The 17,568-nt window shown below is 40.4% G+C and overlaps 1 protein-coding gene across 1 annotated transcript in view; it reads right to left on the bottom strand.

The window, feature by feature from the left end:
- Nucleotides 1–17,568, bottom strand: part of adgrl3.1 (adhesion G protein-coupled receptor L3.1) — a 113,193-nt gene that overhangs the window by 70,717 nt on the left and 24,908 nt on the right. Inside the window, exons 3-4 of the mRNA XM_035659666.1 lie at nt 12,898–13,063; nt 6,692–6,905 (exon numbers count right to left, since the gene is read on the bottom strand). Coding sequence (XP_035515559.1) covers nt 6,692–6,905; nt 12,898–13,057 — 374 coding nt within the window. The 5' untranslated portion in view covers nt 13,058–13,063. The remainder of the gene's footprint in view (nt 1–6,691; nt 6,906–12,897; nt 13,064–17,568) is intronic.

Raw genomic sequence — 17,568 nt, 5'->3', positions numbered from 1 at the left:
TGTGTGTGTGTGTATGTGGGAGAGAGAGAGTGTGTGTATGTGTGTAATGTCTAGACCATTCTCAGGCAGCCATGTAGCTTAGGTGCTCGGTGAAGCATGATAACTAAGGTTAGCAGAGCTGTGGCAACAGGAGAAAAGGGTCAGACAGTGGAGGCTTTGACATGGAAATACAGAGGTTTTGGGAGAGCAGCACAGCTGTCAGTCATGTTGAATGTAATGTATACGGTGCGTGAGTGGGTGGATGGAGAATGCAGCTATATGTAAGGCACAACAATATTATGTGTTGATGAGATTAGAAATGAAACATTTGTATTCATTGCTGTCACATTGCTGAATGGAAGTTACTGTATATGTGTTTCAAGACTGACTGTATGCCAGAATCTGTCGATCTTTAAATGTATCTTGACTTCTAAGTTATCTCTAGATATATGCATCTATCTGTGTGTGTGTGCGTGTGTGTGTGTGTGTGTGTGAGAAAGAGAGTGCGTGTGTGTACATATGCATGCATGTGTGTGGGCCCTAATTACCGCACTGAGCAAGGGTGACAGTTGGGCCCCCAGGGTGCCGCAGGGCATCTCCTGTAACCGTGGTGACTATGAGGGTGGAAGCACACACAGATACATACACCACCACACATACACACACATTAAGTAGGACATTTCCAGATATGACCTCATTCGCTAGGAAGCAGGATTGTTAATGTAGGGAGGAGAGAAGAAGAGTGAACAGATAGAGACTGAAAAAGTCAGAGATAGATATAATAACAAGATATAATTGTAAATATCCTGGTGAATCCTCTGCAAGACATCATACACCCACACACCCACACACACACAGCCTTAGTTGCCTCAGTGCAAAACTTCAATTTAGCAGATAATATTGTTTTTGTACTTAGAGTCGCTGGGCTGGAATAATGATCAAGAATGTAAGATTTATGTAAGGTTTAGAGCATTTATTTATCTGTGTCTCTGTCATTATCTTTTCCGCCTCTCTCTCCTTCTCCTTCTGTGTACAGAGATGGATTAGACTCAAATGGAGAAGACAGATGAAATGCAGGTATGCTTGAAAAAAGTGCCAGACTGTATGGCATAGTTCACTGGTTACACAGTCCTGGACTGCAGCACATGGCTAGCACTAGATTGCAGTCTATGATTCAAGTGGTTTTCTATAATTCAGAGAGTCGAAGGAAAAGAACTTCAGAGGGTTCTTTACAGTCTCCCGCGAATGGTTCAAACATCCATGCTAGCTAACACACATACAAAAGCATGCAACTATGAATGTATGCATGTGCACACATGCACACACAGGCATACACACACAAATGTGTTCACACACTAGCACACTAGCCTGGTGCTTTGAAGGCTGAGACTTAGTTCTAAAGAGACAGGCTGCCAGAAGAAGTTGACCAAGCTTGGGAACTGATGAGCAACTCTCTCAATTTCTCTCTGAGTGTGTATTTGCGTATGTGGGCAAGAGAGTGTGTGGGCATGCATGCATGAGCAAGTAAGAATGTTCATGAATGCATGTATGTGTATTCAGTGGTGTGTGCACACACGGCTGGTGCACAGTTGTGCGTTTACAGCCATTGCGCACCTAGTTTCCCTGGGGCTACTGAAGGCTGGCGTTTAATTTTGAGACTTGGAATGTCTGTCTGGCCTTCAGCTGGTGCACTTGGTCAAGATTGGGACAAAATATAGAATACATTCTGTAAAATACAGGCAACATGCTGAACCCCATAACCTCCTACACTTAGCCTAAAACCCCACCTTTCCCCTGAGCTGGGGGGGGGGGAAATGGAAAAACAGGAAAGGGCGATGAAACCTAAAACAGATGGCGAGGGAGAAAAGAAAAGTGACAGTGAGGGTGAGAAGCAATTTGAGCAATGAGAAGGGAGAGGAAAAAAAATAGAAATGGAGTGACAAAAATCCAGATATCAGGAGAGTCACAGATAGGAGAATAATAAATGAAGTATGTGGTTATTTAACACTTCCAGAAGCAAGTGAGAGAAAGCAAGGGGAAGAGAAGGGGGAACAACTCCCTACCCTTGTCTTTCTTGTCAAAGTGGTGTCCCTTTGTGTTGAGGGACTTCTTCAAGCAGGATAGGAAAGGGAGAGAAAAAGGGAGAGCAATGTAGAAAAGAGAGGAGAGAGAAAAGAAGAAGGGCAAACAAGGTGACAAGGTGGAAGAGAGGGTATGGAGGTGTCAGGGGAAAGACTATTTGAAGTCCAGAAGTAATTTCAACATGGTAGCTGTGGCAGTGGTAGAAAAACAGAGCTTGTGTACCTGTGTGCACTAGCTACACATTCTTCATTGTCCACACTTGCAGCCTCAAGTGCCTAATGCATGTGTGTGTGATCGAGAGAGAATGAGAATGAGAGAGAGCGCGCTGAAAGGTACTCGTCCATGAAGCACTCAAGTATCAGTAAGGGACAACGAGTGCATTGTGAAGCATCTCCGTAGAAGCCATCAAGTCACTTTTATGTCAATAGGACGCTATAACTTGCAGGCATGTTGGCTTGCAGCTCTGTCCCGGTGCAGAATTGAACAATCCAAACCTTCAAACGCTTCTGTTGTCCTGATCTAACTCCCCCAGTGACACTTTAAATGTATATTCAATCTTACCACACCCTAAATGTAGCCAACATAGCTGATTTGAAAAATAAAATAAAACTGATCTTGATTTCTAGGAAAAAATAGAGTGAGGAGCCAGTGGGCCGAATAAAACAATTAAAAATTGGAATCACCATATGTGAATTTTTTTAATTAAATAGTCACGGTAAAACCGAAATGGAATCAAAGTAAGCTGCAACAGATATTAAAGCAAAGAATGATCAGTGGCCATTTTGAAATAGAGGCATTTCAGCGCAAAATGCGATAAAACGGAGTGAGTCATTGAACTGAGGCCAGTATATCGCTAAAACAGATTAAGCGTAACTTTCATGGCCACGGCTTTGTTTCCCCTTCAACCCAGTGTATCCCAGTGGGGAGATAATCTGGGAAATGCAGCGATATCAGGTCCTCTCTAGGTTGCCTGAGAAGCCTTGTGAGACCCTCTGGAGATATGAGGCTTTGATATCAAGACCAATTATGTGGTATGGGTGCACGCACACACACACACACACACACCACACATACAAACAACACACACACACACACACACACACACGACACACACACACATACACACTCCTTGGCCTTGGAGAGTGGTAGGGAGGAAAACAAAGAGAGAATGTGATACTGAGGAAACACTGGGCAGGCGGAACATGCTCTGATTTTATCAGCCCGTTGAGCTGGGCTTGAAAACCAGAGACGATACAGACATAGAGAGAATGACAGAGTGGAAACCAGACAGGCTGAAACAGAATGAAGAAGAAGGGTGTGTGAGTACGGGAAAAAGCTAAAAGCTACGCACAAACCCACTGCAATGTGTGCAAAACCCCCAATATGGCCTTCAACACACATTAACAAGAATGCAAACACACACATTAAACATGTGCATGTGCACATACGCAAAGATTCATTGTGTGCATTCATGTGTAATACTGGTGCTTTTGAAACACACAGCGTTCATGAGCATTGAGTGTATTTCGTGTTTGTTTACATATAGAATGCCTCTTGCAACACACACACACACACACACACACTGAATATATATGTAATAAACAGTTTCCGGTCTGAGTCACCTCCACAGAGGATCCCCTAAGATTAAGTTTGGCCTCTGGCTCTGCTAATTGGAGCTTAAAGTCTGGTGTAGCCCCTGGGCAGTGTATGCTGTGTGTGGCACATGCTGTGTGTGTGTGTGTGTGGTGTGGTGTGTTGTGTGTTGTGTTTGGTGTGGTGTGTGCGCGCATGTGTATAAATTATGGATGGCAAGGGCTGTAGGAGAGTGGCCACACAAGCTGCAGCTGCCAGAGCGAGTGGAGAGACCGAGCCAGGCCAAAGCAATCGCGATCAGAGCACCGACACATGACATGGACAGGTGGTTTGATGGAGAGGCAGAGGAACAAGTGAGAGAGAGAAAGATGACAACAATACTGTGACAGAACAAAGATGAGAGAGAAAATAATAGGAGAGCAGGAAAGAGCACTCTAAATCAGAGTCACACGTGATCTGAAAAATTAAGATACTAATGGTGACATTAATGAATTATTTATATCCAGACATTGTCATTACACAGAACATCTCTTTCCCCTCATTGCTATTTTTGTTCTGCTATTACTTTCCAGTTAGTCCTTGTCATCATACCTGCCCAATACAAAAAGTTGGCATTGTAGGTGTAGAGACCACAGTGGTATAAAAAAACTATTAACAGTACAACTAACCAAAAGACAACCTAATTATAGCTAGTACCAGTAAAACATAACATTAACAACATAAGCGTTTCGTCAACTAAGTAGTGTTAACAAAATGGTCATCAAGAGCTGCATTCAAATCACTCAAGCAATAAGTACAACAACACTCCGTCACATGTTATCAAAGCCCTATTATGTAACATTTACTACCATTCATACTTCTCTACGCTTCAATAATCATTTTGATGCTACACTAACTTGTAACAGGATGAATAGTGCCTCTGTCATTCTCACTCTTCAGCCCATACGCCTGTTCTCTGTTTTGGCTCTGGGTTGGGACAAGTGTGTAGCGCTTTATGGCACTAAATCACACACCACTAGTTCTGTCACTGATGGTGGTAAAGCTGGATCATATTTTATGAAGAAAATGTTTTTCTGTTTTTCCTCCCTGATGTCCTCTGGCTGCTCCGCCTCAACTTTACAGAGTTTCCTAATGGACAGAAAGCCTTACTAGTTACTAAAGTAAGTTAACCGCTCAGCTAGTTAGCCCAGTCCATACTGCCCAGACTGGGAACTCAAAGCACCAGGGGAATGGGTATATGTACACTGTTAAGAAAGGACCGCTGGGAGGAGGAGGTTTTTAGGCCCAGGGTGAGGCAGAGGCGGGGGGGTGGTTGCTGGTGGGGAGCGCAGCCGGTGTTCAAGAACCAGTAGGCAGGCGAGCGGGCAATGTCACTGAGCTCATTAGCTTCTTAGCAAATACACTTGTACAGCTGTCAATATTTACAACAGTGGTACTGCACAAACTGTTGAAAAAAATACCAAATCTTATGTAGTGTTGGTTTAAAAGTACAATCTGTAATTTGAAGGAATAGTGACCGCTGTGCAGTTAAAAGTGAGGAAAGAAGAGGTATGAGAGTAGCTTTTGCAGAATGAGACAGCATTTTTACAATGTAATCATATTTTGAATAGTTTGAATGTAAGAATTTAAGCATAATAAACTTAATAATAAATGCCAAAGTATTATTTAAACCACCCATCTATGTTTAAATGAATTTTGTTTTTACAATTAGATTAGCCTAAAATTATATGTAAACTAGAAAAATGTCCTTCATTTGTTTAAGTCATATTTGTTGTACTTTAGCAATGCCATGTGCTTTCATTTTGTTTATGCTCCATACCATGTGATCATGGTCATGAGTTGCAGGTAAATGAAAATATGAAAACATCTTGCAACCAAAAGCACACTTTTTTCATACAGAGGTGATATGAGTAAAAATAATTAGCTGATGCTTAATTAGTTAAATTAAATAGTTTTACTTTACTGCTTGTTAGTGATGACCATTTCCTTCAAGTAAGTATGATAACTCAAGATACCTAAAAACATGTTGGTTAAGTGAGACACATTTATACATTAAGCTCTTAATTGTCCAGTTTAGGCTCTTGAGACTTTTAAACATGGCTTTTGTTGGCATCGCTAACAAAACTATGACACCTAACCCATGTCTATGAAGCCTCATGCTTAACTTGTGAGATCCATGTCTTAATGGCTTTCCTGGCATCTTGCAGCAGTAAAGAGAACATCTCTAGATTCTTATACTATTAAAAAAAATATTTAAACTAACCATAATATATTGTAACCATCATTAAATAATGAACTGCTAATTCTTTAGAGCACTCTTCATGGCTTCAGTTGCTGTGCTCCTAACAGCACTTTCAGGACAGGAGGCAATCATACTGATCAGATGTAGAGAAAGTGTTACCTGAGTCTGATAAGGTTCAGCAGTTGTACGGCATTGTACTGCATGTACAGGAACTGCGAGCAGCAGAACTACACAGGGCGGGGCTCACATGTTACACTGGTTTCCACAGATGTTCCATGAACTTTCTTTTTTTTCCCCATCACACTACATCTGACAGGTGTGCTGCACTATTGTGTCATTTCTATGCTTTTGTTGTTTGCTATCAACTTTGTGAAAGTGGGTTAACGTGTGAGTAATGCAGCAGCTGACATTGATACCAAAGCAGGATGAATACTAAATGAACAGTTGACACACGTACTGTAGATAGGATCTCTGGGACTGAAAGATGTCCATCTCTTCTGCTGTACAAATAAGCAAAGCTATTCAAAGCGTTCCTTTTTTGGCTAAAGCGCCTTGTGCCATGAGTCAGCCTTGTGCATTTTGCACCAAGCGTACCATGGGACAAACTTAATTAACAAAGCAATTCACAGAATTAATTACTTTCACTGTGGTTGTCCAATTTTGTTCTACAGTCCTCTCAAAATGGGAGACTTGAGGAGCTGAGGTTGAACTATCTACACACACATTCTATAGAAGCGCATGCATTTGTACTTTTCACATCACTCACAAACACATGCACACATACTGCGCACTGACCTGAGTGACATGATCTTGTATGCATCCGGCAGGTAGCACCGCGTGTTCTCCATCTGGGCGGGGTCTGAGTCACAGATTTTGTCATCGGTGCGGCCGTAGTTGGCACTCTCGATCATGATGACGTCTGTGCCTGGGCAGCGCAGCTCGATGGGGTAGGACTCACAGGACAGCTCCCTGCGCACCACTGCCATGGGGATAGGGGCACGGCCATAGGCTGAACACACAGACACGCAAACACAAACATTGGTACATGGTCGATATTTGATATAATGATATAATAAACTCTCCTTTCTACCTACTGAAATACTGGAATACTAGAATTATTTGTAGGGATGTCTTTAAAACATGTGCACTGGAGGCCTAAATTGTACAAGCACAGATTGTGTTCAACTAAAGCTCCATTTGTACCCTTGTCATATAGACTAATTATCCACACTATACGAAAACAACAGCATTACAGAAGATTTTTCATAAGGGCATGTCCACTGTCGCAATGAACCGACTTGGTAATTACTGTTTTGCAGTTAGAAGTTTTAGACATCACTTTAGATGGAGAGTAATTGCCTGGCAATTTCAACAGGCATTAAGTGCTGCAGAGATTATTCAAAGATGGCAATGCCTAATTATTCTCAGACATTCCAAATTTGATGCATACATCCACTCTTACTGTACTGAAATAGGAAACATGTCATTAATTCCAATGAGATTGAAACTACTGATCTGTCCCAGATCTTTCTTACTGCTGTTGCTTCACTTCCTACTTCCTTGCTGGTTTAATGAGTAGAACCGATGAAGCCTTTTAGATGATGAAGCATCTGCAAGACCAAACAGCAATCAAATTGCCATTGACTAATTAAGTCTAGATATCCTGTAAGCTGAATGTCTGGCAGTCTTAACAAAGTGAAACAGCAGCTCCGGCATGGCATACGACTTCATTTTCATAGTGCCATCAAATTCCAAGACGACACATTTTGAAACCAAAAAAAAACATAAATAAATAAATAAATAACTGTTTTTCACAGCAGAGCTTTTGGCTTGTCATATCAGGAAAAGCCCAGGTGAAACAAATTGAGCTAAGGTTGGCTCAGTTCTATCAAGTGTCCCGGTATAAGCCATGACACTGAGCCAGCATGCAAAATACTGGTACCCTGAAACTGGCTCACCCAAATAGAATGCAGTCATTTTGTAATAGAAAAAGGAGGAAAAGCTCAGGTTATATTAACATCTGATGTGACAGGTCAAAATCTCTGTTATGAAAAATGTCTGTGACACTGATCTCATGTCGTCTGTTTTTTATTTTATTGTATATAAGTTACGTATGTAGTATATATACGTTTTTGTTTTAAGTGGTACTATTGTTATTAAAATGTGTGTACTAAGAACGAGATTTAATTGTATTTTTATTTATCATATACTATAAATATTTTATTTTATTTTATTTAATAACGAATTTAAGAAATATAGTTGTTGATGTTTGTTGATGTTTATTTTCTCTTTTCTAACTTTGACCGCAAATTCTATGAATCTACCAAAACCAGAATTCTTCATCAGTATCATTTCTTATCCTACTAACAAGTATTGTCTGTGTAGTCACAGTATGATATAGCTTATGCCTTTGTTCCATAACACTCCATTGTCATCCAGAAACTACAAACGTATGGAACATGCACTGACTATAATCAACATAATGAAGTGTCACACAAATGTTGCTCTTTTTGGTGTCCTTCTCCTTTAATTATCTGTTTATTAACACTGTCTTAGTAGTATATACTGTCTTGTCATGATGCTGTGATATTGATGTTGTGGGGCTGGATGTTCCCAGGGATTTCAGTTGTTGTGGTGTAGCTTAGATGTTGTTATTCTCTGTTCTTGAGCGCAGCGATCCCTGGGTACATCAGTTATCATCCCTTGATAGATAGATTATCAGCTGAGGTGTTCACTTGTGTTAAGCTTCGTCATCACCTAGCCCTTCTTTAGTTGCAATTTATATTTTACTGTCACCAGCTGCCACTGCCAAAGGACCTCATCTGAGAATTTTACCTATATTGGTTGCAATATATATATTATGCAAAGTCCCTGCTGAATAAACAAATAAAATATATTAAATCTGATAGTGTCTGTAGTTTGTGGCTACAGGCCCAGTGCTTGTGACGGTTTGTTGTTCTGTCACTTCTGTTTTTATTGAAGAATACGTCCTACCAAATAATATTTATTATAAACATGCGCACAGTGAAAAGACAGCTACCTGCAATTCACACACAGACGTACAACATCCATGAAAAGCGAGGCAAAGCACCACCTTCCTCGCTCTCCTAGTCATGATAACCATAGCAACCCCGTCCTCCCTCCCTCGGCTCTCTCATTGGCTGGAGGAGCGTCATGGTTACACGAATGCTGCAAAGAATCTGAATGAGCTCAATGACACTTTGCCCGGGCTCTACTTAATACTGCCCTTCACACAACACACAAGCACACACACACACAATCACACATGCATACAAATGCTCTGAGTGATGACATGTTAAGGCAGAAATTCGTGGTCCATATCTGTGTGGTGCTGGTACCTCGGGGGCACTACATTGATAATGGCAGGCACTAGCTTAGAGAGAAGACTGATATGTAAGTGACATTTACTGAAAATGTCCTCTCTAATGAACACACACACACGTATGTCACCGCAGGCTATGATTAGACCTTAAGCACACATTCAGATAGGATGTGTATCTCAGCAGTGGCTGAGGATTTGAAGGACTTTACGTGTTTCTGTGAGAGAGTGCTTAGGGCAGTGGGTCATTATTGTGTTAATATGAGTGTTAGTTTATTAGTTTTTCAATGGCTGCATCATGTCCGCCTTCGTGAGTATGAATGTAAATTTTAAAGAGAGGGTTAACTGAAGCGTGAGGGGATCAATACACAGTATTGTAAGGCAGCTGTCTAGACTGGCTTTGGATCAGATGTCTTACAGTGTTGCCTTACAGGGTCCCCGCTGGGCATAATGAGAGCATTATGACACAAACACACACACACTCTCACACACACAATTCAAATAAGGGGTCTATCTGTATGCCAATTAAAAGCCACTCTGCCTTCATGAGCAGCAGTGAATGCTCTGACTTGCACACACCGCCCTGTCTCATCTCTCACCTTTTAATTCATCTATTTATATCAGCTGCCACACCTATAATACTACACTGTGTTTAACCTGCCTCCAAAGGACTCACTCCGCACATATTTCTATCACTTTTTTCCAAACAAGCAGATTCACATCTCAATACAGACACAAGTCACACACACAGATACTCACACACACACACACTCATGCACGTACAGTCTGGCCAATATTTAGCTCTCTGTCTTTGGAAACATGCAATAATGTGTGAGCTGGCAAGTGCATGTTAATGTGTCTGTCATTAGTTGTGTAAGTGGTGACAGAAACTTGGCAGCCACGGACAGTACAGACAATCTTATTCAGACACTCTCATTGCCTCAGGGGGCTGAAACAAAAGGATATCGATTTTTACATTTAGGCCAAGAACAAGAGAGTGGCGAAAGAGGTGGATAGATGGAAAGAAGGAGAAGTAGAGGGTGAGTTGGAAGAGGAGAGAGATTTAAAAGGTGATCTCTCACTCGAACTGCCAAAGCATTTGGCCAGTGTTGGGGTCTGAAATGTAGGTCTTGTGAGTTAAGGCAAAACCAACACATTTTTAAAGTACAAAAGATATTTTAAAGGACAAGGCTTGCAATATTCTGTGTTTTTCTTACTGTCAACAAATCCCATAGAAAAGAAACCAACAATGAGTTGACCCTGCTGACAAGTATGCCTGTGTAGCCAAAGCCTGATATATATTTTTCCTCTGTGCTATAGAGCTCCATTGTTGTCCAAAAACTATTTATGTCTATGTATGTTTAAGTGTATAAAGGGATCACCGCATGAAGGTATGTTGAAGGTGCTGGAGCAGAGATTTAAAATATGATAGGAAAACCATCCGCACACTTCAGTCTGTACAATTTTAATGTGCATGAACCTTTGGTCAGGGACCCAGATCCCTTGAGACTATTTAAAAAAATTCCTAAAAAAGTCAAATGTGCAGATGTGCAGAGGTTTTTCCTATCATTGTCCAAAAAATATTAAAAACAGATAAATGAGCTACTCCGTTGCACTGTGTGACATGATGGTGATCATGGGCGTTGTACTTTATTTTGAAATGTATTGCTTCACAGCAGAAGATTGTCCCGAACAAATGCACTATTGACTCCTGCTTGAGTAACATTTTCTAAAATCTGCTGTGTCCAGCTGCTTTACTAAATCACATAGCCTTAAGGAATGGGCTAATATTGTTGATAGTTGTCTTTTTATGGTGTTTGTTGACAGGAAAAATATAAAATAACAATACCTTATCTTTTTTTTAAGATTTAGAAATTTTGCCAAGCCCTCTGAAGTGATGTTCACTTTTGTACAATCCTTTCATTTTTCATGATCAACAAGTCCACCCTGCCAGGTTAAACACTGCCCATGACAGAAATACACTCTAAACCCCAGAAAAAATATATATTTTTATGTGATTCTTGTTCAAAAATCCATGCTATCCTTTTCTGTTTTATTTGTCTTCACATAACCCTGAAATAATGACAAGACATGGCTCGGTGGAAAAGATGGAGTACTTGCTGCTGCGTGTCCTCAAGCTAAACTGTCTTTGTTTCAACTAATCCTTGCTAAGTATAAACAGCATTATTTGCATATGTCGACTTATTCTTTAGACACTGATGCAAATACCTTTGGCTGAAACTCATCTCTTGGTGTTGAAGCAAAGCCCTTGGTGTTTGTGTGTCTAAGTGGCTGCCTGTGAGCACTTCCTGTGTGTGCTTGAATGTGTTTACTCGTGTGTGTTTTTAATAAGGATCTGTGTCCATATGGGTGTACGGTATTTCAGTGTCTAAAGTATATCATCATGTCAGCAGGCATGAGAACAAGAACATGCTTGAGTGTGTGTGTGCACATATGTGAGTTTTTTCTCACAACAGTGTGATTGACAGCAGCCATTAATAGGATTAAGTCCAAGTGGGCCAGAGCTCCCTCTAGGAGCCTTCAAAGCCCACCGTCACAGGGGAGAGGAGGAAACATACAGACAACCTACTGGGGCTGCATCTGCACCGTGTGTGTGTGTGTGTGTGTGTGTGTGTGCTGTGTGTGCGCAAGTGTAAATGTTGTGTGTGTGTGTGTGTGAGATAGAGAGGGAATGCAGAAGAGTGAGAGAAAGATATAAATGTGGACTGCATCAACAGAGGATCTGTGTAAATAACAAGAGTAAGTGAGTTAAGTGTTCCTTGCCATTTGCAGCTGGCAGTGTTTTCTAGCAAGTGTGGGTGTGTGGGGGGTGTTATATAGGAGTTAAAGCCCGTACAGTCATTACTTTAATTTGTAAACTTCTGGGCCCATATAAGGTTAATCTGAACACTTTATAGTAAATCGACTGGCATGTAAAAATGTGTTTGCAAGTGACACACAAAAGGGGCAATGGCAAAGGTAATGAGGCTCCAGTTCTAGTTAATGTTCGCTAAAAAGTTAAAAAAAGCCATGACAGTGTTGCAGCGAGCCATCATGGCACAATAACAGGACCCCAAACTGAAGCAGCTAAATGGATTGCAGCCCATCAATCATGTTGTTATTTACACCCTGTGCGCTCCTCTAGCTGTGAACATCGTGAAATCCTGTGCAGGCTTTATTGTGATGGGAGTGTTGCAATGGCAGGTTCTATAATGGTAATGTTAACTAGTTGGCTGATGGTCAGTAAACACCTCCAAACCGTACAGTAGCTAACTGTATGGATGTGTAACTGTCTGGTTCTAAATGAGAACCGTCTGGTTAAAGTAAATTTAGAACTGTCTGGTTCTAAATGAGTTAAATTTAGCAGATGTTTGACTGAGTCGCAGCTTTGGAGATGGAATGTAATTGCTTTTTCAAATAGTAATATGTAATGAGGAATTGTATTTTTCAAAGTAAGCCCACACATGTCCCTAACATTATTTTCAGCCTATTATAAGAAGCAAAAATATTTGAAACATTCGAAAATATAGTACCAAAATAGAACCACCAAAAGAGCCTCAATAACGCTGCGTCTGTGATACAGCGTCATAAAAAGTTTGGTGTGGGTTGCATTCCACTATCCTGCGTTTGGTTCTGTACTGTGTGTGGTCTTGTATCTTACCAATGGCGATAGGAGCAAACAAGGTCGAGACGAAGAGCAGGCATCTGGTCCACATGACGTCTGAGGTTGACCTGGAAGTAGATATGGAGGTACTTCCTGCTGAGCCCAGACGGCCTTGTGGTGAGCTGTTTTTGTCACAGCTCAGTGTTCCTGACACCATACAGGCCTGTAAAATGACAGAGGTTGTTCACTTGGATGCCATAGATAAACAAGTCAAAATGCCTTATCTCCATGTATTGGACATATCTGTATAAGGTTCTCTGTACACAAAGACTGTATTTATCCCTCTTAAATCCCTCAGCTGCTGATGCAAATATATATACCATTATTTCATTTTCTAGTAAACTGTGAATTTTCACATTTAAAAAAACCCACAGGTTTATCTGTGTTATCTGTTTATCAAGCGCTTTTGACAAAGAATCAACAGCAGCATTCTCTGAAACTGCAAACGCACACAACAAAAGAGCTTCCTGGTCATTGATCAAACTGCCTAAACAGTTTATTACACTTATAACGTTTATGCAGCAAAGGAAAATATTTCCTTGACATCCTATTACTCTGTTTACATATGGCAGATTGATGCTTTAACAAACAGCACTTTACATAGGTCAATGCAGCTTCTTGCAGACGTATGTCACAATGGACTAGACAGTAATCAATACTTATCTTAAACAATGCTGAGAGAAATACAGAGCATGGAATTATCAAGAACAACTCTAGCCTGACACAGTATAAACCCACTTTCTAGAATATGAAGAATTTGTAGAACATCAGGAAATCCCTAATCATGCATGTAGACGCATGGCTGGATGGCAAACATTGTACATTATGTAACTGACAATAGCTGATGAACCATATTTAATTCCACAAGAATTTGTGTGAGATACAACTAGGTAGTCCATCTATCATTAAGTTGATCCCAAATCATCGTTTTATTGTCTTTAGAGTCTCAAATGAACTCACTTTTTTCTGTTCTAATTGTTGTAGCATTTACAGGTAGAATGCAGCTGGAGTAAAAATGAGATGACACTAACAAGAGCAGGAAGATTCCTACAGATGCATATTTTACAAGCCAAGAGACAATATACCGAATAAGCCATGAACAAATCTGTGAATGAAACGCAAGACTAAATGCTAAATGTTGGCCTTGTAGAAAAAAACTGAAAAACACAATAAATTGGTGCTTGATGTTTGCAAAATGATACTGCTGTCTGTATTAGGATTCACTTCACTTGGCATTCCACATCAGCATCAAAGTGTGAAATGTATTGATGTTTCAATCTAATTGTTCATTTCATGGTCCATCAGCGATAAACAATTAATAAGAGGATGGTCTCTGAGATTAGTTATAGTAGTGACAGACTGGTGAGCATAATTTCTCCGTCTTTTTTCTGAACTGATAAAGCTGACCAGCATTGTTCAATCCCTTTCTCACTTGCAGACTCGCCCCACCAACAACTATCTCAATCACTTTCTGTCTGCACTCCCAAATTCGCTTTTTAACTATGAAAAACTAGGATATTTACCCATTCCCTCTGTTAAAGGATCATAGTCGTGTGTCATATTTTTTTAAGTCTGCAGTAGAATCATTACATCATTCAGTCATTATGCAATCATCCTAGTTGATCATAGTTGAGTCAAATAAACATAATTTTTCATTGGAGTAGTTCAAAGGTAACGGCCCTGTTTTGTGCCTTAATGTTCACTGTTCTCAAGGGAACACATACCCAGCTCCAAATAAACAGGCATGTAGAGTGCGTGTCTGACTGAGAGCGAGAGAGAGAGAAAGAGACTGCAGAAATTTGCGACAGGCTGGGACAGATGGAGTAAAGCAGACAGCCAGAGCCATGGAGAACACATCATGTGTAACAGAGACTATTGATCAGTGTGACCATATCATTTTGGCCCAGCAGAGACTAAAGACAATAGCCAGCTATCCCCGTCATGCCATGCTGTGAAGGCAAATAGCTGCTTTGGTACAGTCTGTCCCTTAGATATTTTTAGATAGCTACAACTACTGATAAGAATACCAGATTTTTTATTTATTTATTGAAACTGTCAGAATGATACAGACCTTTCTATAACCACCAGAGATGAACCACATATGCATAATGCATCTTCTGAACATCTACAATGACAAAAGGCCTCACGCTGAAGACAGGACAGATAGACAGAAATACCCAGAGGCATATGTACACTGCAGAATCTAAATCTCTAGATCCGCACCAGAGACACAGAGAGTATGATAAGAGCTGTGTAGTCATCTGGGATTGTATTGCCTGTTCAGGATGTCAAAATAAATCTTTGAAATTGAAAATTAATTTTAAATTATTGTGATTTAAAAGAAAAAAGACGGAAATTAATTTTTACCAAAGTCGGAACAATTGCAGGAGAAAAATCGATCTTCATTCCAGCATATAAAAGACCTTTGTTTGTATGCTGTCAATTCATTTTTATTTCTAGACTAATTTTTTAGTTCTCAATAGTGGGAAATATATTTGTATTAACTGGAAGGTAATTACTTTAGTTCGTGTTCAAAATACAGCCTCACTCACTGGCACAAATTCATACATTTCCATTTGACAAATCTGTACAGGCTTGACATCAGCTCAGAGGAAGGAACGCATGTTTTAACTATAACATTGACCTGTAATTGCAGGTTGTTGTTTTTTATATGACCTCTATTTAACCAGACTGGTCTCTAGATAAAAAAAATCAAATTTTCTTCTCAAAATAGAAGCATTGTTTTGTTACACAAACCAAACAGAACCAACAGAGGGAGGAAGAGTAAAAGCAAGAGTAAAGTTTTAATTCCAGCTAGTTTAGAACAACTGAGGGGTATGTTAAACCGTCTTCAAAATAACCTTGAATGCTGCACTCCACACATATTCACCTTTCTAAGAAAATCAAGTGGTGCAACTGATTTGATGCAGAGTGAATTCACGTCTGCTAACACTTCCTGACACATCCATAATGGCACCAAAGTGATAGAATCACAACAGACTCCCGTGCTTTATTCTTCCCCCCGCTTAAACAACTCAACAAGCTGCCCGATTTTGATTGATTGGTCCCTAACTCGGTTGAACATGAGCAATCTGACCAGCTGTCCCCAGCTAGACACAGGAGGCATACGCTGACATATGGCTGGACGCCACCAGCCACAGCATTCCACTGTTCCATAATTCAAAAGCTATTCCATCACCCCGTATGCTCGACCACCATCCCACCCATCAGTTAATTAACCCTCTCATTTCCACCAGGCTCACGGTACCTTTACACACAATAGTTGCGTGACAGCCTCAAGCAGTCCAGGACTAATATAAACTCAAATCACTCAGTTATGTTCATAATTCAGCAGGGCTGCATACTCCCATATGCTCAGATAATGACATAAAAATATGTTCCACAATGCATAGGCAATGGTGGTCACCCAAAGCATCGCCCTGCTTCACTAACCTGCTTCCTTTCATTATCTTAATGTGTTGATTGGTTAATATATTATGAATAAACAGGCAGTAATGGTGCTAATTATCAGAACATATGTGATGTGTTTACACCCCGTATTCATCAGTTGATCGTGCACATAAGGTTTGGCAAACATCATATGCCCCATCTGAACCCACTCACAGTTAAAATGATGAAATAATGAAGCCATATATTTTAAATGAACTCAATATTTCCTATCCTGAGCTAGTTATATCTCACTGGAGACCCTCCCTGGCAGACAGCAGCATCTGCATAAATCTGAGCAAAACATCAACTAATAAGCAGGATCAGACCAAAGCAAATAGCCATCCTAGATCCACGTCCTTTTGCTTTACCTGCTGTTTCTCTCCACCGCTCAGTAGACATTATTCCAGAGATATCAACAGACATTACATATTTGTTCCTTTCAGACTACCAAAGGTTGCCACCAAAGTATAAGGAGAAAAAAAATGATTTATAATTCATATTATATTAGTGTGACCTTATTAAATAGTGTTAATTATTTTTCAAAAACAACCTCTTATATAGTGTACCACTAGGACAATCTGCTCCCAAATAGTCTTGCATGCATAAGTAACGTGGTTTCTATGTCCTATATTTTTTTGCCCTGAATTTTCTACAGGGTGGGCATTAAAAGAGCTGTTGCTGGGGCCACTACACTCACAGAATATATTGCATGCATCCATGAACTAATTGATGTTGGGCTGATTCTGTGCACCGAGGCAGCCTGACACTATGTGTGTGTGTGTCTGGTTGTGTGTGTGTGTGTGTGTACAGTCCCCTAACGAGAGTCCTGCCTGTCACAGCACTCCTCATTCGGGGATTCTCTCTTTCACTAATGAGTGCTGACCGGATTGGGCTACCTTGTCAACGTACTTCACGCGCATGTGCGCGTGCTTGTGCCCTCACATACACACATTTACACACACACATGCTTATCACTAGGAGACCAGATGCCCTAGTCCCTTAGCCTGCAGGCAGAGAGTCTCAAATGTGTACATGCTGTGTTTGTAGTCTGTATGGCTACAGGAATAGTGTGTATGTGTAAATCACCAAAAATAAAAATGACAAAAGAGCATTAATAAATATATATTCAAAATTAAGTATTTTCATGTTTTTTATATGCTGTCTAATTAGATTGGAAGCAAGCAAGGTTTGATTTGTCAGTTGTGATAGTTTTGAAAA

Source organism: Morone saxatilis, unplaced genomic scaffold (assembly GCF_004916995.1).
Source record: "Morone saxatilis isolate NCDOM2014 unplaced genomic scaffold, NCSU_SB_2.0 Contig17, whole genome shotgun sequence".
Lineage (NCBI taxonomy): Eukaryota > Metazoa > Chordata > Actinopteri > Moronidae > Morone > Morone saxatilis.
The sequence above is the reverse complement of the archived record's forward strand: the minus strand, read 5'-3'. Positions and strand labels throughout refer to the sequence as shown.